At 51.9% G+C, this 23,034-nt stretch overlaps 9 protein-coding genes across 9 annotated transcripts; 6 read left to right on the top strand and 3 right to left on the bottom strand.

Annotated features, from left to right (window-relative positions):
* Nucleotides 1–2,273: 2,273 nt before the first annotated feature.
* Nucleotides 2,274–3,662, top strand: BJY04DRAFT_230001 (uncharacterized protein; the record flags this gene model as incomplete). Its single annotated transcript, XM_073719183.1, has 4 exons — nucleotides 2,274–2,704; nucleotides 2,754–2,957; nucleotides 3,032–3,454; nucleotides 3,533–3,662. The coding sequence occupies exons 1-4, from the start codon at nucleotides 2,424–2,426 to the stop codon at nucleotides 3,660–3,662; spliced, it is 1,038 nt and encodes a 345-aa protein (XP_073567916.1). The 5' UTR covers nucleotides 2,274–2,423.
* Nucleotides 3,663–4,181: 519 nt separating this feature from the next.
* BJY04DRAFT_229999 (major facilitator superfamily domain-containing protein) lies at nucleotides 4,182–6,063 on the top strand (the record flags this gene model as incomplete). The annotated part of the gene is made up of 6 exons (XM_073719182.1): nucleotides 4,182–4,342; nucleotides 4,402–4,458; nucleotides 4,509–4,638; nucleotides 4,697–4,895; nucleotides 4,952–5,320; nucleotides 5,383–6,063. Exons 1-6 carry the CDS (start codon nucleotides 4,192–4,194, stop codon nucleotides 6,061–6,063), a joined length of 1,587 nt encoding a protein of 528 aa, XP_073567915.1. The 5' UTR covers nucleotides 4,182–4,191.
* Nucleotides 6,064–6,740: 677 nt separating this feature from the next.
* On the top strand, nucleotides 6,741–7,728 carry BJY04DRAFT_221456 (uncharacterized protein; the record flags this gene model as incomplete). The annotated part of the gene is made up of 6 exons (XM_073717124.1): nucleotides 6,741–6,864; nucleotides 6,933–7,017; nucleotides 7,063–7,115; nucleotides 7,176–7,196; nucleotides 7,249–7,420; nucleotides 7,479–7,728. 6 exons carry the CDS (start codon nucleotides 6,741–6,743, stop codon nucleotides 7,726–7,728), a joined length of 705 nt encoding a protein of 234 aa, XP_073567914.1.
* A 1,218-nt stretch (nucleotides 7,729–8,946) lies between these two features.
* BJY04DRAFT_221455 (ankyrin repeat-containing domain protein) lies at nucleotides 8,947–12,463 on the bottom strand (the record flags this gene model as incomplete). Its single annotated transcript, XM_073717123.1, has 4 exons — nucleotides 8,947–11,792; nucleotides 11,849–12,010; nucleotides 12,067–12,296; nucleotides 12,348–12,463. 4 exons carry the CDS (start codon nucleotides 12,461–12,463, stop codon nucleotides 8,947–8,949), a joined length of 3,354 nt encoding a protein of 1,117 aa, XP_073567913.1.
* Nucleotides 12,464–13,326: 863 nt separating this feature from the next.
* BJY04DRAFT_221454 (uncharacterized protein) lies at nucleotides 13,327–14,027 on the top strand (the record flags this gene model as incomplete). The annotated part of the gene is made up of 2 exons (XM_073717122.1): nucleotides 13,327–13,733; nucleotides 13,808–14,027. The coding sequence occupies 2 exons, from the start codon at nucleotides 13,327–13,329 to the stop codon at nucleotides 14,025–14,027; spliced, it is 627 nt and encodes a 208-aa protein (XP_073567912.1).
* Nucleotides 14,028–14,623: 596 nt separating this feature from the next.
* Nucleotides 14,624–16,790, bottom strand: BJY04DRAFT_221453 (uncharacterized protein; the record flags this gene model as incomplete). Its single annotated transcript, XM_073717121.1, has 5 exons — nucleotides 14,624–15,189; nucleotides 15,301–15,422; nucleotides 15,501–15,595; nucleotides 15,656–16,428; nucleotides 16,496–16,790. 5 exons carry the CDS (start codon nucleotides 16,788–16,790, stop codon nucleotides 14,624–14,626), a joined length of 1,851 nt encoding a protein of 616 aa, XP_073567911.1.
* Nucleotides 16,791–17,379: 589 nt separating this feature from the next.
* Nucleotides 17,380–19,307, bottom strand: BJY04DRAFT_229997 (putative cystathionine gamma-synthase; the record flags this gene model as incomplete). Its single annotated transcript, XM_073719181.1, has 4 exons — nucleotides 17,380–18,253; nucleotides 18,316–18,990; nucleotides 19,070–19,164; nucleotides 19,236–19,307. 4 exons carry the CDS (start codon nucleotides 19,305–19,307, stop codon nucleotides 17,380–17,382), a joined length of 1,716 nt encoding a protein of 571 aa, XP_073567910.1.
* A 638-nt stretch (nucleotides 19,308–19,945) lies between these two features.
* On the top strand, nucleotides 19,946–20,733 carry BJY04DRAFT_196712 (aspartate/glutamate racemase family protein). The gene has a single exon (XM_073712383.1). It carries the CDS (start codon nucleotides 20,111–20,113, stop codon nucleotides 20,615–20,617), a length of 507 nt encoding a protein of 168 aa, XP_073567909.1. The 5' UTR covers nucleotides 19,946–20,110; the 3' UTR covers nucleotides 20,618–20,733.
* Nucleotides 20,734–21,903: 1,170 nt separating this feature from the next.
* BJY04DRAFT_196711 (CVNH domain-containing protein) lies at nucleotides 21,904–23,015 on the top strand. Its single transcript, XM_073712382.1, has 4 exons — nucleotides 21,904–22,127; nucleotides 22,175–22,185; nucleotides 22,232–22,344; nucleotides 22,393–23,015. The coding sequence occupies exons 1-4, from the start codon at nucleotides 21,933–21,935 to the stop codon at nucleotides 22,785–22,787; spliced, it is 714 nt and encodes a 237-aa protein (XP_073567908.1). The 5' UTR covers nucleotides 21,904–21,932; the 3' UTR covers nucleotides 22,788–23,015.
* Nucleotides 23,016–23,034: the final 19 nt, after the last annotated feature.

Raw genomic sequence — 23,034 nt, 5'->3', positions numbered from 1 at the left:
TCTACAATCGGACAAGACCATTTGGCATACCGTGACAATGCTGAACGGTTACTTTGTGCTAGTGAGATATAGGTCCCTTGCACATCATCTTAGAGTACTGTCTAATTCAGGACCGAAGCCCTACAGACGCAGTGGTCTCTTGCAAATGCGCACGCCGCAGCCAACTCCGACTCAGGAGGAGTTTACCTTATATAGAGAACAGAGTTTTTGAGTTTTATTTTTCTCACGATATTGCTAGGCTAACTTCTTTTTATTTCCTGGTCGACATACTCCGAGCCATTCACATGAATACCCCGCCATCTATCACCGCGTCAGAGTTATGCTTCCCATTGAACGGTCTCTCCGATCTGAATTTTCAGACAGTCTACCAACGGATTATACACCTCCGTCAGCCCATTGAAGGGAAGGTAGGCTCTGATATTCATCTGCTGGCCTTGCTTTGTATTCTCTCTGAAACAGTGCTGCTCTTGCGCTTTCTCGGCCCGTTATCTAGAGAAACGATGGGCCGATCGTGGAGAAACTCCGATGCTCATGCCAATGCGCAGTAAGTTCCCGATTATCCATTGCTACTGTTTCCTTTCTTCAGCCACAGTCACCTCACACAAAGTATAGTACGCAAACTCTCATTGCTTGCTACCCACCAAGCGTCCCAGCCCCGCCGTTTCCGCATCGCGCCAATACCTCCAGCAGGCCGAGTCCCTAAGGCTATCTCTCGTAATCTGGCATCAATCAGTCAACTCTCCATGCCCCCCTGGTCCGGGAGCACAATCCAGTGGAAAGGGCCCACGAAGCCCAGAGCAATCTGTCTGCACAAACCCCTGCGCTGTGCCGCCAGAGGTCCTAGCTTTGGCACATTTCTGCCGTATTCTGCTCGAAATTGGACCTCGTGCGCTGACATTGCCAGAGCTTGCGGGCTATCCGGCGTCTGCGAACACACCGTCTATCGTCGAGGCTGACTGGATGTCTCGTCCTCTAGCAATCAGATGCGGGTGAGTGACGCTGCAATGGAATGCGCCTGGACGATCCTCGACCTATGTGACAGTTCCGACGAGCGTCGTGGTCCCGACTATGAGGTTGCCCCGGGAACCCGTGTACAAGAAGATCCTACTTGCCAGTCTGCGATTTGGATCCCTTTGGTAGTGTTTTACGCAGCGCTGGTAGTCTGGTGCCGCATGCGATCGGATCAGCAGATGGAAATGTCAGGAACTCAGAATTTGCTCCGGGCGAGGCGGCGGATCATGAAGGATTTTGAGACGGCCTTGGGGAGGGTTGAGGCTCGGTTTGATTCCACAGCCGCTATGATGGATGCTCTTCGCAACTTGCCTGTATAATCCTCTACGGTGGCCTCTGCGTTGATAGAGTCAGGGCATAGATTAAACTAGGTAACAACGATTATATCTCGTGGAGTGGGAAATTCCAATCAGCAATTCCTTTCTCTATCATGTACTACCAGAGCCCTGAAGACTATATGTCCCGGCATACCAGCCATTCACATCCCAGGTCTCCACGACAATCCTCCTGCTCCTGATCAACCACTTTCCCTCTCCCACTTGCTCGAATTCATCCACCCAGTGCCCCGAATGATCAATGGACCCGCCCTCCGACCCTCCACTCCGTGTCACCGCAAAGAACAACGTCTCCGTCCTTGCCTTTCTTTCCCCGTTAAATTCTATATCCACGCTCGTGAGATGGTGGCGGATGAACGACGGCGGAGTCCCCTTCACAACACTGTCCATCTGGCTGGGCGGCACGGCTGTCCCGTCGGGGAGCTGAAATTGGCCGGTTTCGGGAACGAAGAGGTCCGCCATGGTGCTGAAGGGCGCTTCTTCCCGTGCTAGAATGCAGTATTTGTGCAGGATCCGCGTTATTTCGGTTATGGCGATTGTGCGCTCGATTGAGCCGGGGCGGTTGAGGTTGAGGTTGAGATCAGGCATGTTTGTGTGGAATCCGCGGATAGTAGAACGTCTGATGGTGTCTGGATGAGGATCTTCTCTGTGAAGCAGTTGCGTAAGGCGAAACGCTATTGAATCATCTATATCGCTGCCCCTTTTGAGTTGAGTGGGGGGCCGAGGATCCCCCACTGCGTCACCCAGTCGAAGAGGCGAAACCCATGGGGAGTCGGGACCGGGGTAAGAATCTCACGATTAGTGCAGACAATCCTGTAGTGACCTCGGAGCGATGGCCCCCGACTGTGGGGGTTCCGAGTGCCTTCGAGCGCTCGCAAAACGAGCGTAAACCGTGAGATGCTAGGTAGCGATAACCACAAAGAACAACAAACTAAAAGTCTCTGAGCACGTCTATAAGAGTTTTTCTAATTCCCATCGGCAAACACCGTCCCGAACACACCTACAAGTATTGACTTGCTCACCACCTACCACCTACCACATCGCTCTCCCCATCTCAACCAACCGAGTGTCATTATAATGTCTGCCACCGCAACTTTGATCCAGGAAGTCGCACGTGGGACTAACCAGTCGCAGACGTTGAAGGACTTGGTGGATTTCAGCGGGCGCACTTACGGGGATTGGCGTGACGAGTTCCATAAGAATGGCTGCGTCGTCCTCAAGTCCGTGATCTCGCCATCCCGGGCGCAATATTACTGCGACAAGCAAATCCAATGGCTTAAAAACTTCGATTTGGGGTTCGATGAAACCAACGAGAGCACATGGACTGCGGATCATCTGCCCGTTAGCTTTAAGGGCCGGTACGTACCCCTACTTTAATCAAAGATATATTTTGACATGGCTTCGTAGGATGTACCATGCTTACGGTGCAACGCAAGAGAAAATGGCCTGGGAGGCCCGCACGGAACCTGGCGTCATTGAAATCTTTGAGCAACTCTGGGAAACTAAAGAGTTGATCTGTTCGTTCGATGGAATGAATATCTCGCTTCCTCGACGCAAGGACGTCAACTGGAGCCCCTGGCCCCACTGTGACCAGGACCCGAATCGCAAAGGGTGAGTGCGCGCGCCGCAGCTGCTACAGTAAACCCGGAACCTATTCATTCATTGACTGATTCGCTACACTACAGGATGCAAGCCGTTCAGGGTCTATTGAATTTTGCGCCTAATGGTCCCGAGGATGGAGGATTGATGCTGATGAAGGGTTCCGCCAAGTTGTTTGATGAATTCTTTGCGGAGAAGCGAGAGGCATATGCCCATGAGGACGCCCCTGCTCCCGAGCTGAAATATGTTGATTTATTCTTGTTCCACCAAAAGGACCTGCAGTGGTTTACTGACAGGGGATGCGAGCTGATGAAAGTAAACATGGAGCCTGGGGATTTTGTTCTGTGGGATTCCAGGACAATGCACTACGCGTGTTTGCCCGAAGGGAACCAGATCCGGCATGTGCAGTACATCTGCATGACTCCTAGGAAGTTCGCCACCGAGCAGGCCCTGGACTTGAAAAAACAATGTTTCGAGAACTTCATCGGAACTACGCATTGGCCGCACTGGTAAGCTCACTTCACTTTTACCCCATCACTACTAGATCAGGCGGAACATCGCTAACCTCTAATCTCTAACCTATGCAGTAACATTCGACCGGCGGCGGAGAAACCTATGAGGAACGGCGAAGTCTGTCCACTTTACCGAGAAGAGCCATTCGAGAAGCCGGAGGTGACGGAGAGGGTTCTGAAATTGGCTGGTGTGAAGGAGTACTAGGTTGTTGCCTAACATAGTTATGTGATTATGTAGTATAGTTGAATGTACTTTTGCTTGAATTGCACTAATGTCCTCTCCAACCCTTGGAAACTGTGGGAGGGAACATGAGTAGAGTGAGAAGTGATCGAGGCATACCCCGGAGGCTGTGCCAGACTGCCCCCTGTGCGTTCTCCGCATGTCCCCCAACAAGAAACTGGCCCCGGATACCCCGCTTACTGGGGAGAGGAACCGCCGATTTTGTTCCTGTCCTATATCCGAGGTCGGCCAACCCCACCCGATTCCCCGGCCCTCCAAAACTTGGCGAAATCCTGGGGATGTGGGGGTTTGCCTCCGCCCCCCCTCCCCCCCAACCTCAGCGACCCCGTTTCTTCGGCGACTGGATATAACGGAGTCGCCGTATCCACCGCCTCCAGATCTCCAGGATTCGGTATGTACTCGGCGGCCTGGACTTTAGTATATATATCGTGCCCACCCCCAAGACCAGGATTATCGGTCGAAAACCCTCAAACTGAGCAAATCTGTGAGTGCAATGGCTGAGCTAGTGAAGAAGGACGAGATGGTCCACGTCGAGGATGTGGAAACGGGGACCACGACGGTCACTAGGCCGAGGGCTATGGGCACCGTCCCGCTCACTGAGGGCACAATCGTGTATATTCCTACCCCGACCGCGGATCCTCAAGGTGAGAGACACTCACTCCAATGTGAAATGCTCAATGAACCATCGACTGACCGTATCTAGATCCTCTGAACATGCCCATCTGGCAGAAATGGGTCGTCCTCGTTGTTATTTCTACCTGTACTCTTCATGCCCGTTCCTATCCTTTCTTGCCCGTCTGACAGTCTCAGTTTCAACCATTGGATTGGCCCTTGTTAGCGGCTTTGGCGGGTTGCTTGGCTTCTACACCCCAGCCTATCTGGCTGCTGGGAAAGGCCTAGACGACATCACCCACCTTATTACTTATCCAACTCTTTTCATGTCAGCTCTCCCTACCTAACTATTCCCTACTCAATTGTCTGCTCACATGCGCGACTAGGGGTATCGGCAGCTTGATTGGTATGCCGCTGGCTATTGGTATCGGGAGAAGAATTGTGCTCCTTGTATCAACTGTGATCCTCGTTGCTGGTACAATCCTCTGCGCCTTTGAGGAAAACTACACCTGGCACCTGTGGGCTCGAAACGTGGTTGCATTGGCAGCCGGACAGAGCGAGGCCCTCGTTCCCATGATCACGCAGGTACGTCCCTCGAACTATCGCTATTACACGCGCCATGTCTGATCTAAGCCATCTAGGAAATATTCTTTTTGCATGAGCGTAGTCGTGCCCTGATGGGCCAACAAGCAATTCAAGTTAGCCTGTCGGCTGTCTGGGTCCTCTTTGCAGGCGATATTGCTGATGCGATTACACCACAATGGTGGTACGGCCTGGGAGCCGCGCTTGCCGGGGTACAGCTTGTCTTGACCATCTTTCTGGTCCCCGAGACAAAGTACGAGCGGTTAGCCGCTTCCTTCCAGGAGTCCGACTCGGCCAAAAAGACTGATGCAGAGGACGCCCACTGCACAGAGCGACCGCCCCTTGACCTTGACCAGTACGCTCCCCGAACATGGAGATCGGATTTGCGCCTTTGGATTGGCCCGCCAGATTGGTGGAAAGTTCTGGAGGTCTTCCGTGCATGTTCTCAATTCTCTCTTACCCTCTGCATCTATTTACTCACGTCTCGCAGCAAACGTTTGAGCTTCTGCTCTTCCCGAATGTCTTCTGGGCACTCTTGCTTAATGGTCTTGCACTAGGTACTAATATTGCCATCGGCACTACTTATGCAAATATCCTTGTAGCTTCGCCATATGATTGGCCTAACAAGTCAGCAAGCTATGTGAACTGTGGCCAGATCGTCGTGGCCCTTGTTGGTATCCCCCTATTCGGGCATGGAAACGATTATATCATCAAATACTTTGCCAAGCGCAACAAGGGAGTTTACGAACCCGAAACCCGACTTATCTCGATTATTACGCCTATTGTTATCGGCACGTTCACCGCCGTTCTCTACGGGCAGGCCTGCGAGTTCCCAGAGCAATATCACTGGTTTATCTTCGTCTGGTCCCTCGCTGCCTACTACTTTTGCTTTGTTGGCGTGAACATCGTCTCGATTACTTATGTACTCGACAGTTACCCGACCCGCGCGGGGCCCCTCCTTGTAATCATCTGCGCGTTCCGGGGTATCATTTCCTTCGGAACAAGTTACGGAACTGTCCCCTTTGTTGATCGTTCCGGCTACGATGGTGCCTTTGGAACCTTTGGCGGGTTGACGGCAGCTTTGGGACTCTGCGCTCTACCCGTCTTCATTTGGGGGAAGAGAATCAGAGAGGTCACCGGGAAGTGGGCAAAGGACCAGGTGGTCTCTTAGCGCAAGGATGGGTTTGAGGTCGATAGGTGCAGGGTAAGGATCAGATGGGGACGTGGCATACTGGCTTGGATTGTGGGATCCATATGTGATCAGACACTCTTTTACTCTTTACAGAGGTTAGCTAGGTATAATCTCGAGCGGATGGCTCGGTGGGGGTTTGCGGGAATCGAGAGAACGGGATATGCTCGTGATAATTGGGTTGAATGCGATCTTATTCAGTAACCTGAAAAGACCGTATGTGTATAAGGCAGGCTGATGGGGCTGAGGCGACCTATACCGTCCGTAAAGTATTCAGGACGATGTGGTCGGATACCTATAGACTATCGCAACTAGTTAGCTAGAGGTGGCCAAGCCACATACATAAAAGCACAGCCAGCCACGGGCGTATTTGTTGACCAACAGGATACTGCTTCTTATCCCCGTCGAGCACAAAAAGATGGGTACATACGTCCCCGTTGCTGCCTAATACTGACAAGTCGGCTAATTATCTACTCGTGGCGTATAGATGCAGTCTTCGCCGCTCTTAAGACATTCTTTCGCCTTCTGTTGACTAGACTTTCGCCGGTCCAGCTAAGAGGTCTGCGTGGAGGAAAGTCCATATCACCACTAGCCATAATGCCAAGGGATACGCATTCCTGTCTCGGCAAGATAGCCATATCACCAACGAGAGCTTCGCCATGGGCAATGACTACACCGAGCACGAGCAAGCAGCTATTAGCGATGGGGTCACGAGCGATATCCCGCTGAACCGGTGGCCCGATGAGGTCTTATCAGAGTTTCGCACCGCTATCTACGATTACTGTAAGCTCTGGATCATATAGGAAACGATCCGACGTCGGATCTAATGTACAAACTACATTCTTCAATAGGCAAAGAAGTCCGAGCATTTTCTCAGCGACTAGTCGGCATCTTCGCCCCCGCCCTAGGACTCGACGAGCATGCCCTGGAACACATGTTCCAGGAGCCGCTGATAGATATCACAATCTAACACTACTGCAGACACCGTAGTGATTCGTACAGGCCTGTCATGATAGCGCACTCAGACCACGACGGTAAGTGCGCTGCCTTACTGTAAAGTTCGTACCGGCCAACCAATTAACCATGAGATTCAGCTTTCACCTGTCTCTTGCAGAGTATGCGCTCTCTGTTGCAATTTATATATAAAGCTGACTCATATTTCCCCAGGTGAGGTCGGCGGCTTCGAGGTACTCAAGGTGAATGCCGTATGGGTACCCGTTCCGCTTCGAGAGCACGCATTTAGCATGGACACCGGAAGCCACTTTGAGCTTGTATCCAACGGACCGTGGAAAGCCACGGTACATCGAGTGAGCTGGCGAGTTAGTAAATACTCTGCAGCGTTATGACAGCATGGACGTACGATTGTGTGTACTAATAATCCAATTCTGTTGAACAAGGCGATGTCGACCGCTACTCACGCCCCTTTTCTGGAGTTTTGGCCCCTGCACCGTCGTTGTGCCGCTGGAGAGGCTCCATGGGGAAACAAATCTAGAGCCTGAACTCGCTGGTCAGGAGTTTGCGGAGGGCACGTTCAGCACCAAGCCTGATCACCCTGTTGTCGCGGAGATGAAGATGAGAGACCTCGTGTTTGAGGATTATTTTTATGCAGACCTTTTGCACGGGAAGGACCCATGGATGAAGGAGTAAGGGGTTCGGCTTATGGGTTGATGACTGTAGTGACGGCTTTATCGGAGCATGACGCGCTGTCAAGGAGGCTTCTTGGAATTTAATAGGATAATTCTCTACCTCGCTTCCCGGTGCTTACAGTCGAAGACACTGGATTTTATATACAATGCCTGCGGCCGATGTGCGAACGCTATCAGCCTTGGTAGCTATGGTTGACTGTGAATGTGCATCCGTCTATTCCCCATGTTTATATCCCCTCCCCCAGTGATCCCAGTTGAATCCAGTGCTAGTACATTTTCGACATGTACTTTAAATGAACAACTTTGCGTAAATCGTTTCTCTATGCCGGAAACATCTGTAGACCGCTGCGCAACAGGGTAAGAGTCAATTGTGTGGTGGCAACACCAGATCGCACGTCCAGAGTTTATCAGCCAGTGTATGTGTATCGCGACTGATATCCCGTGTCAAAATTGTTCAACAAAGCGTCAAGTATCTACTTTGCGTGGTCATTTCATTCGCCAGATCATAAGGGTCTTGTTATACGCAATTCTGGGGCTATGGACACGGACTTGTGGGGTACGGAGTCGGACAGGGACGGGAACGAGATGCCTATGCCGTATGCCTACTCCATTTTTACCAGTATATCAGTCCAGGAACCAAGCCTTCATACACTGGATGTAGAAAAGCACCCCAAATCTCTACACATATCATAGAACTGCTCCTCATGTCTAGACATCTCTTGTTTCCTCTTGCCCTATGGATCCATGTAGTCGTACCATAGGTCTATTTCCATGGATGAAGGCTCTACGCACTACCAACCCTCTATCGCTGGAAAGAACGACTGCATCGCGCTTTTCGGAATCGTTCTGGTTATTCAATGCATTCAAACCCTTTTTACAGGATGTTGACGTTCTCCCTGCCCATGGCGGCCGGCGTTATCCTTTACATGATCGGCTATGCCCCCCGAGGCCTGACCAACGATAATCTGTTCGAGTTTAATGGCTTCTTATGGATTCATAACCACTCCCCACAGCTCCCTCGGTGGTCTACAAATTGAGTATCAGTGATTCACTTTGAATACTCAACCCAAAGTTAGTAAACCGGCCAACAAATCAGATAAAGCCGAAATCCAGCCAGGCTTCCCACTTCTCTCTGCTTGGGGAGGTCCCAGAGGCCTGAGGTACATTGGTCTCTATATGGTCTTCGGAATCACTTATGGCCTCGGACTCTTGGGTATTGTCATCCATCGTTACTGGAGGACTCACGCTCTTGAGCATCCTCGTCATCACTTGATGGCTCGGCTTCTTGAGTGTCGTTCTCGTCCGAGAACCCCCATACTTTACTCGCGGCACGGGCTTCAGCCAGCTCGATGTAATCCGGCCGCAAGGATTCAATCAGCTTTGCCGCCGCGTAGTGGCCATTATCCTTGGCTAGCTCAACGGCTTCCCGGCACTGCTCCCCGCCACCATCGTCAAACACCGACGCGTGCTCCTGCAGCAGCAAGTGAAGCATATCAATTCGGCCATGCTCTGCTGCACCCTCTAAGGCTGTTCGTCCGTATCCTTCTTCCTCAGCGCCGCGTGCATTAACATTCGCCCCGAGGTCAATTAACTTGCGAGCAATGCCGCAATAACCTTTGATAGCTGCAAGCTGCAAGGCTGTAGCACCTCCAAGGGGTGCAGGGGGCGCGTTAACATCGGCCCCATAAGTAAGTAGCATGTTCATTAACTCCAGGTTGCCATTCCCAACGGCGTGCTGAAACGCGGTACGACCGAACGCTCCGATCGCGGGGTAATTCACATCGATCCTGTGAGTCTCGACTAGTTCGCGGGCCAAAAAGATGTTTTGCCGCTTGATCGCAGCTTGCAGCGCCGTAAAACGTTCGATGTTATATTTCCAAGTCCTTTCCCTGTCAGCCCGCGACAAATCGTGCGCATAAATAGACATCTCCTCGTTCATATTGGGATTGAGTTGGTAGAGATCCTCTGCCATCTTTTTCTTGTCCTCGTGAATAGCCAGTGCAAAGGCTCGACCGATCAATACCGGGCTCCAACTATGGCAACCTAGGAGGATGTCCAGGCATTCCCTACTGCCACCATAAATTGCCAGGTCAAGGGCTGACTGTGGTGCATCGGCAGTGCATACAGAATGGGTCGTGTCCCACCCTTCCCAACCCTCAGTGGGCTCCGTTGGAACACCGTCAGGACTGATACCAGCATCCAAGATGAGCTGTAATAAGTCTGCCCTTCTAAAGAACGCCGCATTTGCCGCTGCAGTAGGAGCGCTGCCGCGGTATTGTCGAAGTAGACACCACAGAACATCGTAGTTTCCGTTTCCCGCTTCTATATTCTGAACGAGTTCAGTGAGCCTCTGATCTGTCACCCTTGCCCCGCGTTGCAGGATACTCTTTACCCAAGCAACGCTCCCGGTACTAGCTGCTGCATCCAGTAGGGTATCCAGATCCGTCGGCACACAGCTCATTATGCTCAGAGCATTGCGGTGGATAAGCCATTCTGCGAGATCAAGATTTTCTCCCCAAATTGCATTTGTTAGAATTGTTGCCCCGTGTGTTTCCAGGATTTTGTGCAGCATCCCCACCCGGCTAAGATACACAGCCGCGTCTTTGGATCCGATCTCCCAAAATTCCAAACCGAGCTCTGACGCCCCTGCCTGCACCAACCGGTCAATTATTCGAACGTCACCCTTGTAAATTGCTGCTCCTAGCACCCCGCCCGGGCGTGCAAAATACCAATCATTCAATCGTGCATTATGCTTGATCAGGAGATCAACTAGCTCAAAAGACGAAGTCTCCGGAGTATCCGGTGTCTCAAGAGCATGACGAGGGTATATGTTATCTTCACGATCCGTCCACCGGATTGCCTCGAAGAGCGCGGATGAATGATGAACTACCTCTGACGAGGGACGGTCAATCTCCGCACCATAGGCAAGTAGGATTTGCAGGCCCTTCATGTTTCCCAGTCTCGAAGCTCTTTCGGTCAACGAGGCACGCTTCTTTTCCGTGACCTTCAAATTGACACCCGAGATGATCAAGGTATGGAGACATTCTGTATGGTTCATAGCAACCGCCAACTCCAGAGGCGATATGTAACGCTCTGGAGGATTGACTATGTCAGGATTTACAAGCGCAGGACATTCCTGGAGGATGAAACCAATAATCTCTGGTCTGCCAGATTTCGCCGCGCCACCCAATATAGTGGTCATGCCATCATGCCCAGCCCTTTGGTGAAAGTACCCGTACCATCCATTATGCCCCAATAAACACTCGGGATAGAGTCCATACACATCTCCGCAGGCATCAAATAGGTCTTTGAAGAGATCCAGGTCAACTATGCGAGCGGCCTCGGCGAGATAAGCCAGTGGAACAATCGCCCCATGGCGAAGGAAGACACTAATAACAGTGATGTTGTTGGTGAGAATGGCAGGAAGCATGGCCGTCTGTCCCTGGAACCTCTTATTGACCCTGGCCTTGTATGATAACAGGGCCTCGACCAGCTTGAGACCCTCATTAGGGGCTAGGTGCGCGGCCCATGCCAAAGGTGTGACTGGCGTGCTGGCAGTTTTCACAAGGTTGTTCGGATCGATACCAGCTTGAAGCATCAATCGTGTAACTCCGACATCGTGTAGTCGCACTGCGCTGGCGAAAACCTTTTCTGCAATTGACTCAACTGTTGGCTCTTGCTTCTCGGCAAGCCTGGCGAATTGTTGCATTTTCACAGAGCCCAAACTTCGAAACATACTTATGATGCGCTTGTCTTGGGATTGTATTGGTTCGTCCGTTCGGTCGTATGTGTCTTGCAAGGATAGGCTATTTGACAACATATATAACTCGAGAATTAGGCGGTTGGTCACAAGTGCCTGATGTTGCCCTTCATACTCTTCAGGCATCAGAATGCTCAGGGTCGCGCTGATTCGCAAGCCAATATCCGTGTCGAGTGGCGCGGGTGGTACCATCCAAGGAACAACCCGTCTCAAGCGTTGCATTAATTCCACCTTAGTCGCGAGCGGCTGAGTGATAATTTCCCTGGACCAAGGCGGCCGACTGGCGGGCGAAAGCAAGTTTGACTCTGAACTAACAATCAGACGTGACATTTAGGGCAGGCATCCGCTTAGAGATACGTACCTTGATACGTTTCCGGTTGGACGAGTTTGCAAAATCGCAACCATGGCAGAGACGTACTCCACGTCAAGCGCATGAAGCCCGCAAAAGGGTCAAACCAGCCACGTGACATTGGGGAGGCTGGGGTGCGAACCAGAATCCCTTCGGGGGTGGGTGGGAACGGAACTATGGGGACCGTTAGCTCCTGCGCGCTGTCAGGACTATGAGGGAGCAAGTCTCACCAGGTATGGAGAACTTCTCGATGGCCGAGATGTAGGCCTTGCTGTATTGGAGCTTTCTGATCTTTTCAGGCGGATACGGTTCGTTGTGAACTATGACTTCGCTTTCTTTGCCGTCAACACGCTTCCTCTTTTCCACCCTTCTGGCGATAAACATGCACTCCGGTGTACTTGGAAGCTTTTGATACTTCTGGAGCCCCCATTTCTTGAACTGGCGCTCGTACTGCGATTTGCTAACCTCTTATCAACAACGGATTCAGTCTATATAGCCAAGGGACACGTACCTCTTACGGAACCCTTTCGCCCACATATGATCCTTAACTTGGGCAAGAGTCTTCTTGCCATCGATATAGAGGCTCTCGATTTCGGTCTTGTGAATCTCCCATTCGTTCTCAGCCATATTGGCCGAAGCTGCCGTGCTAAGAAAAGGAAATGATAAAATTTGATGGAGTGAGCCTGTGAACGGGGAGGGACAGGGTCGATCTTAAGCCAGCCTGACGCCGGCCGCATCTGAAATCTCAGCCTCGTTGCTGTCGGTGGCTGTGACAACCATCCCCGCGCATCAGCCGTATTGACGCTGGCTCAAGCTGGTCAGCGATTGGCCAATTCCAAATCTCGATGCAGCAAAAAGCTACGTCTCGCGCATTTCTCATTGGCGCTAACTTACTTCGGACAAAAAGCACAAATATAATTGGCCGAGACCGGCTTCGAAGACCTCTCGTTGCTTTTCCTTGTGGCGCTGAGGGCTCTGTGCTCTTCGCCCTGGCGTTTCAGCCTGCCTGTCGAGATGTATCATTGGCCTTGCTAGAATCTCGATCCCCACATCAAAGCGGGAATGCCCTTCAATGCCTAATTCTGACTACTTGTTCGGCGCTACGAGCCTAATTATGCGGCGGATCTAGGTATAGCTGCACTGTACCTTTGATCGGAGTTTCTGAGACAGAGTTTTGTGATCGAAGTAACACTCACTCTGCTACATACCCAGAAATGACTGGAAGTATGATTGGCTCTGTCAGAATCTCGAATGCACATCTTGGCAGGGTTGATCTTGACCTTGCAGCTGCTTTTGCTCTCCTCGCTGGTCATAGCTCGGTCCCAAGAGCCAGCGACGGTTAGAGCACTCGTATATAATCCCCCATAGCGCCTCTGTCCTAAGTGAGATTTTGATTCTCATCATTCAGTATTCACCCTTTCATCTATTCCGTCTCCTCAAGACCATCTTTCCTAGCCGTTTACCTCATCTGATTCACGTGAACTTTCCTTATGGATCTCACTACACAGCCCGAAGAGAACTGGCCGTACTACCCGAGCCAAGGCCCTCCAGTTCTCACGCAGCAGCAAGTAGTCGCGCCATTGCAGGCTATGCCGAGCTATCTCACTGGAAATATGTCTCCTTGGCGAGCGTCCTATCATGGCGAGCCCGTTTATCAACTTCGACATGGGCAGAGCAGCAGCGGCACAATGAATTTGAGCCTTCATGATATACTGCAACGGTCAACCTCGCTCAGCAGTCAACAGACCATGACCACTTCGCCTACCCAAGACTGGCAGAGTGCCCAGGGCGTAGCCACGATGTGTTCTCATGATTTCAACTATTTGCCAGCAGTCTTCCCGCGAGGCCAACCTACCCTGCACCAAAGGTATCCGGCAGGTAGCTTCTACTCACCCGCGTAAGTCATGCCCCGAGCTACTGCTGCGTTGTTCAAATGCCAACTCCAGAACACTAACGTGGTGATTGATCAAGCACAAACAACAACGTACCGACCGGCGCCGTCTTCCGTTGCAAATGGGAGGGCTGTCAAAGCTCTACATCCTTTCGTCGCGAACCAGATCTGATCCGCCACTTAAAGTCAATCCACATTCGCCCGGATGCGTACGCCTGCCAGTTTGACGGATGCACAAAGGCATATGGGCGGAAGGACCATTTGCAGGAGCATATGAGGCGGGCTCATTCGTTGTCTTAGAACGGTGGGGTTGTTGAGATGGAGACATGAGGGAAGGAACTGTGAGCTGTGGGTCAACCAGCTGGCGTACATGGCGATTGGTGTATGGAGCAATAAAAGGTGCTTGGCAAATCGATAAGTAGCAAGCTCAATGAATAGTAATTCGGTTCGTCAGGCCACGCGGTATAATACCCATGTCGTCCGTCTCATAAACTTCTTCGACATCCGATTAGCAAGTTGTATGCCAGAGTGGTATATGACCGGTCCAATAGGAACCCGCCTAGAGACCTAGTCCAGCGCCAAGACTTTCCGCGGAGCAGTCGAAGGGCGGAATAATTATTTGCGAGGGTTCAGCGGGTCAGGAGAGTTGTTTAGAGGGATAGAATGCACTGACAAGGTGAGTTGGACCACTTTCGAGCGCACGAATATGAAGTACCATAAAGCTGTACTATTCCTAAGGACCAGGACCTCGACGGACATTGACCGACCCAAACTAGGTAGCCCTAAGTGAGTTCGAGCCCCCTGTGCCGGCTCGAATTTACCCCACTCACCACACCGAATGCGGATATCCTCCAGGTGTGGAAGGCCATCACACGAAATCCTCCACGAAAAAGAGACTAATACGCCCACCTCCACCGTGCTAGCTTTGCACACAAACTCTTAGCCCTGGCCCAAGCACAAGCCCAGCCCCTTCCTACATCGACACGATCTTCACTATCTGAGTGTCCTCTGACCAATTCGTTTCCATTACGAATATTCTTGTTTTTCCATTCCTTCCCCAGCCAGAACGCATCAACATCCGGGATTATACACTCAACCCCATCCACCGCATACCCCGGGGGCTTGTACCCCCGAATGCGGAAGAACTTCTCTAACGCCCTGGCTTTGAGGACCTTGTCACTCCCTGTGGAGCGGGGGATTTCCTCGCCATCTTGGAGGATATACAGTAGGCTTGGCAGGCTGTATTCCTGGCGAGAAGAGAGAGTGGAGAGGTCGGAGCGGATACGGTGGAGGTTGATACTCGTCGAAGTATGACCGGGTTTAAGACGAACGAGCGCGGCGGCGAGACCTCGTGATTCGCGGTCGAGAACGGGCAGGATATAGGCTTCGTGGATGTAGGGGAGGGCGAGGAGGTGGGATTCGAGCTCGGGGATGGAGATCTTGAGGTAGAAGTGGTGGATAACTGTATCTTCGGAGTTAGTGGAATGCAGTGTGTACCAGAGGAAGTGAAAGTGAGATTGGGAAGAGGAGAACAGGGAGACTGGAGAGTGTGTATGGGGCAGGTAGTGCTTACAATCGACGTTGGCTCGGCCCTCGAAGAAGTAGTTCTCTCCTACGCGGCGGACAAGGTCACCTGTTTTGTAGAAGCCGTCCTCGTCGAAGGCGTTATTTGTTGCAGGCTCATTCTTGAGGTATCTGGCCGACAGGTGTCAGAGCACATATGATCGATAATGAGAGCTGTAATCAAGAACGAGAGGGCGGGAGACAACGTACCGGATGAACATCCTTGGGGACTTCACGAACAATTCGCCCTCATCTCCATCCGATAGTTTGACCTCTACATCCGCATGTGGGGACCCGATACACCTCTACGAAAATGGAAGAGTCAGCTCCGTTACCAAAAGGTCACGCTGCAAGGGAATTCGCACATCAAGGTAAGGAGCATCCGAATCCGTCTGAAACGTCGACCCCAGCTCAGTCGACCCATATGCACATTGAAGGTTCATCCCCGTAAGCTCGATCCAGAACTGGGCTGTTGCAGGGTCCATTGTTGATCCGCTAACGAGTGCGTTCTGCAGTTTCCGCGCCCCGGCAACAAACGCCTCATGCTCACTATCAGGCAGCGTCCGTATACTACTGTAGTAGTATTCCTGCAGGCTTTTGAACAGAGATGGCGGAAACGAGATGTCCGTGACGGTACCGGTCTTGAAGATATCCCAAAACATCGCCGGCTCTCGTCGACGCAGAGGCCAGTGGATCTTCATCCCGTTGAGGAAACGTCCGAGAAGGCCGCAGCAGCCGCCCATCCAATGGACGGAGCGGTAGGCCAGGAATACACGGTCAGATTCATCGGCCTCCGAGTCAGACTCGGACTCGGAGTCAGAGTCAAAGAAAAAGGCTCGGCGAGGGACAAGAACGCATTTTGGCTCGCCCGAGCTAGTGCCGGAGGTTGCGATGACGATGGCTGGGCTTTCCGGCTCAATTATTAGACATTCGTTGACTTCGAAAATTGCCGTGTCGGTGCGAGATTGATACTGTGCCTTCCTCACTATGGGAATTGTATGAATGTCTGGCGCAGATTCTTTGAGTATAGCAACTTCTCGATCGGCGTTGGGTTCCGTCAGGAGATACACCGCATCAGCCATACGCATGACCCTAAGTGCCTCGTCGGGCTGTGGTGCGGATGCAGCATGTGTCGTTGCTAGAGATCTCGTTAGCTCATGGGCTGATAGGTCTGATTTTGCAATGTATATAAACGACAGACTCACGAAGAACCACGCAGGTTCCTCCCAGCGCGGCGATCGCAAAGAAGCCAACGAGGAAATAATATCCACTCAGCGAGATGGTGGCTATTCGGCCGGCATCGGGTTTGAGAAGACCTCTCGCGTCAAACCAGTCTGCGGGAAGTTCCCTTCGCAGGTCATTTCGCAAGGCAACAATGTCGTGGAGTATATCTTCAGCCGTCGCATCTATGCCATAGTCATCGTGGATCAGGACTCCCTCCACTGAGTCCCTAAGCCCGACCAATTGGGTAAAGATGGGATCATTTGGAAATTTCTCCATATCGATGTGAAGGTTACGGTCTCGAGTACTGGTGGTGAAGGAAGAAGAGAACGCTGTGAGGGAGACGTTATAGCCCATGCACAACCGTATCGTAGACCAGAAGAATTTCGCGAGCTGCTACCTCTTGACGTATTTGGTTCCTGAAGTCCCGGAGACCAGGGAGAAGGTGGTACAGTCACCAATAGCTGGCGATCCGATGAGGTGATAGCCTGGTCTGATCTACATATGCAGGTGATTCGGAGGAAGCACCATGGTTCCCGGAGAAGTGATTGCGGGGGTGATTTGCTTGCGCAGAGTCAGCTGAATCCGGTCTCTTGGTTTTCGGATTATCTTGTGAAACTCAATCATCCTTCAGCAATGTTTCCACATGGGCAATCCATGCATAGTGGACCTGGAGAGGGCTTGCAGATCCGTTCATATATTTATTATTATGCAGCTTTTTTCCTGCCTGAGTGTGTTAGACGATTATGATTTGTCGGGCAGGTGCTCAGTCTTCAGAAATCACACTAACCGTATTACACTAGATGCTGTGATATATGCCAGTCATGGTTTGCATACGGACTGCCATCAAACTCAGCATCACATACATTCACTGATCATCCGTCAACCCCTGCAAGGCCTTCACAACACATGCAATCAGATCCCCCTCCCTTTCCAGTCCAACACTAAATCTCACAATATGCTTCGGAATCCCCTGCTCCTCCGCCCAATCAAGCTCGAAAACATGCGCAAGCTGAGAATACGGCAGCGCAAGACTAAAATTCGTCCCGACGCTTGGGCCCTTGCACATATCCAGTCTGTCATAGAACTGCACGGCGTGCGCCGAATTTTTGAATATTACGCTCAGGACGTACCCGTATCCGCCGTCTACACGACGGCAGCGCTCGTAGAGATTTCCGGTTGGTAGGAACGGTGGGTACAAGACGGATTCAATGGCGGGCTGCGTTTTCAGGAAGGTTGCTAGTGCGAAGGCGTTGGCGTTGCATCTGTGGACTCGCTCTGTCAAGTCTCGCGAGTTTTGGGCGAGGACACCCGCATCACCTGGGAAGAGAACGTCCTCGTAGATTGCAGAGAGCTTGGTGTGGATTTCGTCGTAGTGCCTGCTGTGCGGGTTGATGACAGCGCTCCCGCCCATAGCATTGCCTGCACCGTTGAAGATTTTTGTCAAGCTGGTGACTACAATATCTGCGTAGGGCAGAACATCCACGTTCACGAATGTGCCAAGTGTCTCGTCGCAGACAACCAGGAAGTCGTATTTGCTGGCGAGGGCTCGAATTCGATGGAGATCGGGGGTACTCAACAGCGGATTCGAGGGGATTTCGCAGAACAGAACTCGGATCCGACGGCCTGAGGACAGTGCTTGTTCGAGCAGATCCAGCGCCTCGGATGTACCTTGACTGTAGAAAGTGTAGCGATCGTAGCCGGTTTGTGATACGCATTTTGGGGTCTCGGAGTATGGCCATCTGAGGTATATATTAGCTTTTCTTCGTGCAGAATTCACTCAAGCTACTTCGTATAGACTCACCCGAATACAACTGCTCCCGATGAATCATTGTTGAACTCAGCATTCGGCATTAGAGCCCTTGCCACGGCAGCAATAGCACACATTCCCTTTGCATATAGAAAGACGTCACTTGTGGAGGGTCGCGAGATGTTTGGATTCTCAGAGGCAACCAAGCGCGTGATGCGGTTCCTAATCTCCGCTTTAGCGGTTTGATCCTCACAATCCAAAATCCTCGCAGTAGGGCATCCATTTGTGACGTTCTTTGCGACCGTGAACGCGGATGGAGCATTGCATTTTGCCCTCGCGTCACACCGAATCCACGACATATCCGGCCACAAGGTCAAGAGGAACTCAGCATGGCGCGTGGAAAGGCCATCTCCAAATATCGACCAGAAGTGGTTCGCCTGTTCCTGCGCCTCGGTGTCATAGATCACGGCGTGGAACTGGGCCCAGGGGGGGCTTCCTCTTGTGGCATTCGCGGTCCTCAACACGCCACCCTTGGGTGAGTAGACGAGGTAGATGATATCGGTCTGAACCTCCCCTTCGTGGTGCTCTTGGAGATATGCCACACATCGTCGTGCCGCGTCTCTGGAGGGAAACAGCATACACTCCGTTGCCGGCCGATCTGTCGCTGGGCTGATGCAACGGTCCAATACAGCAGTTGCCAGATTTTGCACGATGGTGTTGACGCCCATTCTGCGACTCAATGTTAGTCAAAGCCGCAATACTACCAGGTATCCTCTGGCTACTGTTCATCTCAGGGGGCTGGTCATACCTGGGATAATTCGCTTCCATTTTCTCAATCACCCACTTGTAACCGAGTGGTCTGCCAGGCACAGAAGCCCACGTTGGTAAGGAAACACTGACAGCCTGGAGATTCACGATGTCAGTTCCTGTACGTAGCTGATATCATCTATTTTGAACGCGCAATCTGAACATACATGCTTATCCCCAGGAGGCTGACTTGTTCCTAGGGGCTGCATTTGCGGGGGAGGTAGTTCGGGCAGAGTCATCCTGGTGAATCGCTAAGTCGGCGTGAAGACGCTACCGCTACGGCTAGCATTAAGTCGCGATTCATCCCAGAGAATTTATCATAAACTGTCCGGATACATGTCCCCCAGCGCGCGGCAACGCAATTACATCAGGTGTCAGGCCTGTGATCCGAATAGGTTCATCTGCAGCTGTGAAGGGCTCTCTGAGGATGTGATCACAGTGCAACATCGCAACCGGCACCTATTCAGGACCATGTGCCTAGATCCATAGGCCACAAGCAATCGAATGGGCTGAGAGCTTGTTACACTGGGGCTGAGAAGCGTACAAACACAGAAGAATCCGAAGGGTATTGGTCAGGTTTTAAACTTAGCTTTGGAACGTGCATCGGGTTCATCCGATTTGATTTCTGCTGCATGAGATCGGCGTGATCGAGGAAGAGTCACCTCCCCTGCACGGCTCCCTGGTTTTCAGCCAGCGCCTTTGGGTAGTAGAGTTTCCACCATTTTACCCCTCAAAATATCTAGTCCCAGCATCCCTCAAGGGTCACGCCCTGATATCTAGAGATATCACACCCCCGGCCTTCTTCCTCGCCTCGCCCGGACAGGAAACGAGATATTCATCACGAAAACGAAAAATGAAAACAATCGGCCTGATCGGCGGCCTCGCCTGGCCCAGCACAATCACCTACTACAAGACCATAAACCAGCTTGTATCTCAGTCCCTAGGTTCACACCACAGCGCGCGCCTCGTCCTCGCTCAGGCAGACTTCCACCCGCTTCTCCAGTATATCCGGAGTCAAGACTGGGAGTCGCTCGCGAAGGAAATGCTCGCTCTGTGCAAGCAACTGGAACATGCGGGGGTGGAGTTCATCGTTATTGCTTGTAACACCGTGCATAAAGTTCTCCCGCTCATTCAAGACGAGGTTTCGTTACCGATTGTGCATATTGTGGACGCGACACGTGAGAGAATACAGGATTTGGGGCTCACCAAGGTTGGATTGATTGGGAGTCCGCTGACAATGACGGACGAGTACTTTGCGGGGAGGCTAGCGGATAATGGGGTCGATGTGGTGGTTCCAGGCGAGGAGGACAGGAAGATGATTCATCGTGCGCTTGGGGAGGAATTTGCGGTTGGGGTCTTTCTGGCGGAGACGAGGGAGAGCTTCAAGGGGGTTATCGACAGGTTGGTCGAGAGGGGTGCTGAGGGCGTTGTTCTGGGCTGTACGGAGTTTGGGATCTTGTTACAAGAGGAGGATAGGAGTTTGGATGTGGTTCTTATTGATACGGCGGTGGTGCATTGTGAGGTTGCTGTGAGGATGGCGCTTGCCTAGCCCGTCTGGCCTCTACAAGCGGTGTTATATGTATATGATAGAGGATTTGTCGCTGCGACGCAGGCATTGAGTCTCAGGAGCAAGCTATGGCTAGGACTTTCACCAAATGACTTGCCTGTTAGGGTCTTGACGTACTGGTTTCGCACTGAAGTCTGGTCAAAACTTGAATGCGTCTCAGTAGTTGCTGACTTTCTCAGCCAAGAGCACCGCCACTTACCTCAAGTAAAAACAGGGCAATCGGGTCATACGATCGACGTTAGTACAGCCTGTCGATGGAGCAACTACACCTACAAATGGAATATGCTTGTTAGGCACCCCATCGTGGATACGAGGTGCGATCCTTCCCGGTTCATATCATACTTAAATAAGTGAATACAGCAGAAATATGATCATGTTTTGCGTATCCTAGCTGTCCTCTCCAACGAATGAGCTGGTATTAGAGGCATTAGATGGGTTCATCGTGGCCGTGGGCCTCAAACCCCCTCATCGCGAGCAAGAAACCCGGTTGGAGAGGTACCTGTCAGGGCACCGATCGCATCCCACCTCGGCTGATGATTGATAAGATTATGCTCTCCACCGCATGCAAGCCCAGCTCTCCCGGCGTCTGCTTAACAAAACCTTTGTAATACTCCACATTTCCCCTTGGGCCTGTTTTGGCCCCTTGAAGATCCCGGTTCCTGGCGGTCTCGTGGATCGGGACGTGCGATTTCCCCGTTGATCATTGGGTTCGTTCGGGCCTGGCCGACAATCAACCCTGGATAATGATCCCTCTGCATTGACGGGACGCCTTAATATAGAGAAAAAAACGATGATTCGCTGTATCTCAGTTGTTAACTCCAGCCAACCCCCGCAATTTCCGGCGGAGACCTGTTGGTTTAATCATCCGATCGCATTGGAATTCAGAGGTCAGTCATCGGAAGGGGAATCTCTGTATCACAGATGCCTCTAGCAATGTCTAGAGGGAAGTTTCTAGACTCTATAAGTTGTGATGAAGACAATATTAGAGAGAAGATGCGAGCGGACGGGGGCCTGAAGACTCCTCTCAGAATGGGGCCGCCTCCGTTGCAGAACCCTTTTAGCGCAGCCACAACGTTGGACCGACCAACTACAAGCCTGATTCTGTGTTGGCTTTGACTCTCGAGTCATTGAACTGGAGTTAACATGTATCCGAGGCAGATGTTGTGGTCACTTCCCACATTGGCGGCCTAGATGCGATGTCTACCCATGGACGGGAAAGGTATATAAAGGTCGCATTCGCACCAAATTGGTACTCAATCAGACAACATCCTCCAGACACAATACACAAGACTTTACCATGCATCGCGCTTCACTCTTCTTCGGCCTTGCCAGTGCGGCCCTGACCGCCGCCCAGGGCTTCTCCTCAGAGTGTACTGATATCAGCTTCCGCAACCACTGGTTGATTGCCACCTGCCCTACCGGCAATGGCGACGAGATCACCAGCAGTGTCTACCTCTCTGCCAAAATCAGCAACAACAACGCCAACCTCGAGGTATGTTTCCCAGACCCTACTTGTGAATGTGAAGCTAACAAACGCAGTGGGTGGAGAAGTACGTGAAACCACACTAAGCGCCCTGCATGATCTAACATCTGTAGTGGCCGATACCCGTCCTCCTGCCAGGACTGCACCATCGTCGACGGCGCAACCCTCCAATGCCAATGCCGCGTGAACTGGATTCCGAGATTGCAAACCGCGACTTTGAACCTCGGTGCGTCTCACCTGCTAACTAACCCCTCCAGAACTAACACGTTTCCAGAGGAACACATCGCAAACTACGAAGGCCACCTCCTCTCCAACCAAACCGGCCCCATCACCACCATCCCCGAGAACTCCTCCACCCCGGTCCCCGCCGACATCCCCACGTCCATTGCCCTCGACCTCGGAAACGACGACTGCAGCCGCATCGGCACGAACGTCGGTCTCGGAAGCCCCTCCGACTGCTACTATGTGAACTTCGGCTCTTCCCAGATCTCCTTCGCGTCTGGTCTGCTTACGTCCAATGAGGGGTGGGAGATTATCGCGTACCCGGATGAGCAGTGTACCGGGGAGCCGGTGAAGACTTGGCTTTCTGGTGAGGCGGAGCAGTGTGTGGCGTTTGAGCCGGTTGTGAAGGCTTTCTCGTCGAGGCCGTTGTGGAATGCGGATTACTAGGTCGGTGCCCCTGCGAGGTGTAGCCGGATCCGTTCCGACTACTGTTGGTCGGAGGTTCGGTGAAGGAGGATAGTCAACAAGGGTTGTGGCATGTCACTCGCTAGATAGCCCTTCACCAAGGCCCTACGGCACTATGTCAGGTACGAAGGATAGTGATCCACGTATATGATTTCTCAATTTTCTTCTGGAGTATGTAGAGGGCACGTTGGACTGCTTATCAGCAGGTCGAATGCTCTGTTGGTACTTG

Source organism: Aspergillus karnatakaensis (assembly GCF_047715665.1).
Source record: "Aspergillus karnatakaensis strain CBS 102800 unplaced genomic scaffold BJY04scaffold_49, whole genome shotgun sequence".
Taxonomy (NCBI): domain Eukaryota; kingdom Fungi; phylum Ascomycota; class Eurotiomycetes; order Eurotiales; family Aspergillaceae; genus Aspergillus; species Aspergillus karnatakaensis.
Note: the sequence above shows the minus strand (reverse complement) of the source record. Positions and strands in the feature narration are given on the sequence as shown.

What these genes read in the sequence shown, in the direction of transcription:
- BJY04DRAFT_196712 (XM_073712383.1), top strand. Translation starts at nt 20,111, where the DNA reads ATGCTCGCTCTGTGCAAGCAACTGGAACATGCGGGGGTGGAGTTCATC.
- BJY04DRAFT_196711 (XM_073712382.1), top strand. Translation starts at nt 21,933, where the DNA reads ATGCATCGCGCTTCACTCTTCTTCGGCCTTGCCAGTGCGGCCCTGACC. An exon ending in AACCGCGACTTTGAACCTCG is followed by an intron (nt 22,345 to 22,392) that starts GTGCGTCTCACC and finishes ACACGTTTCCAG; the next exon opens with AGGAACACATCGCAAACTAC.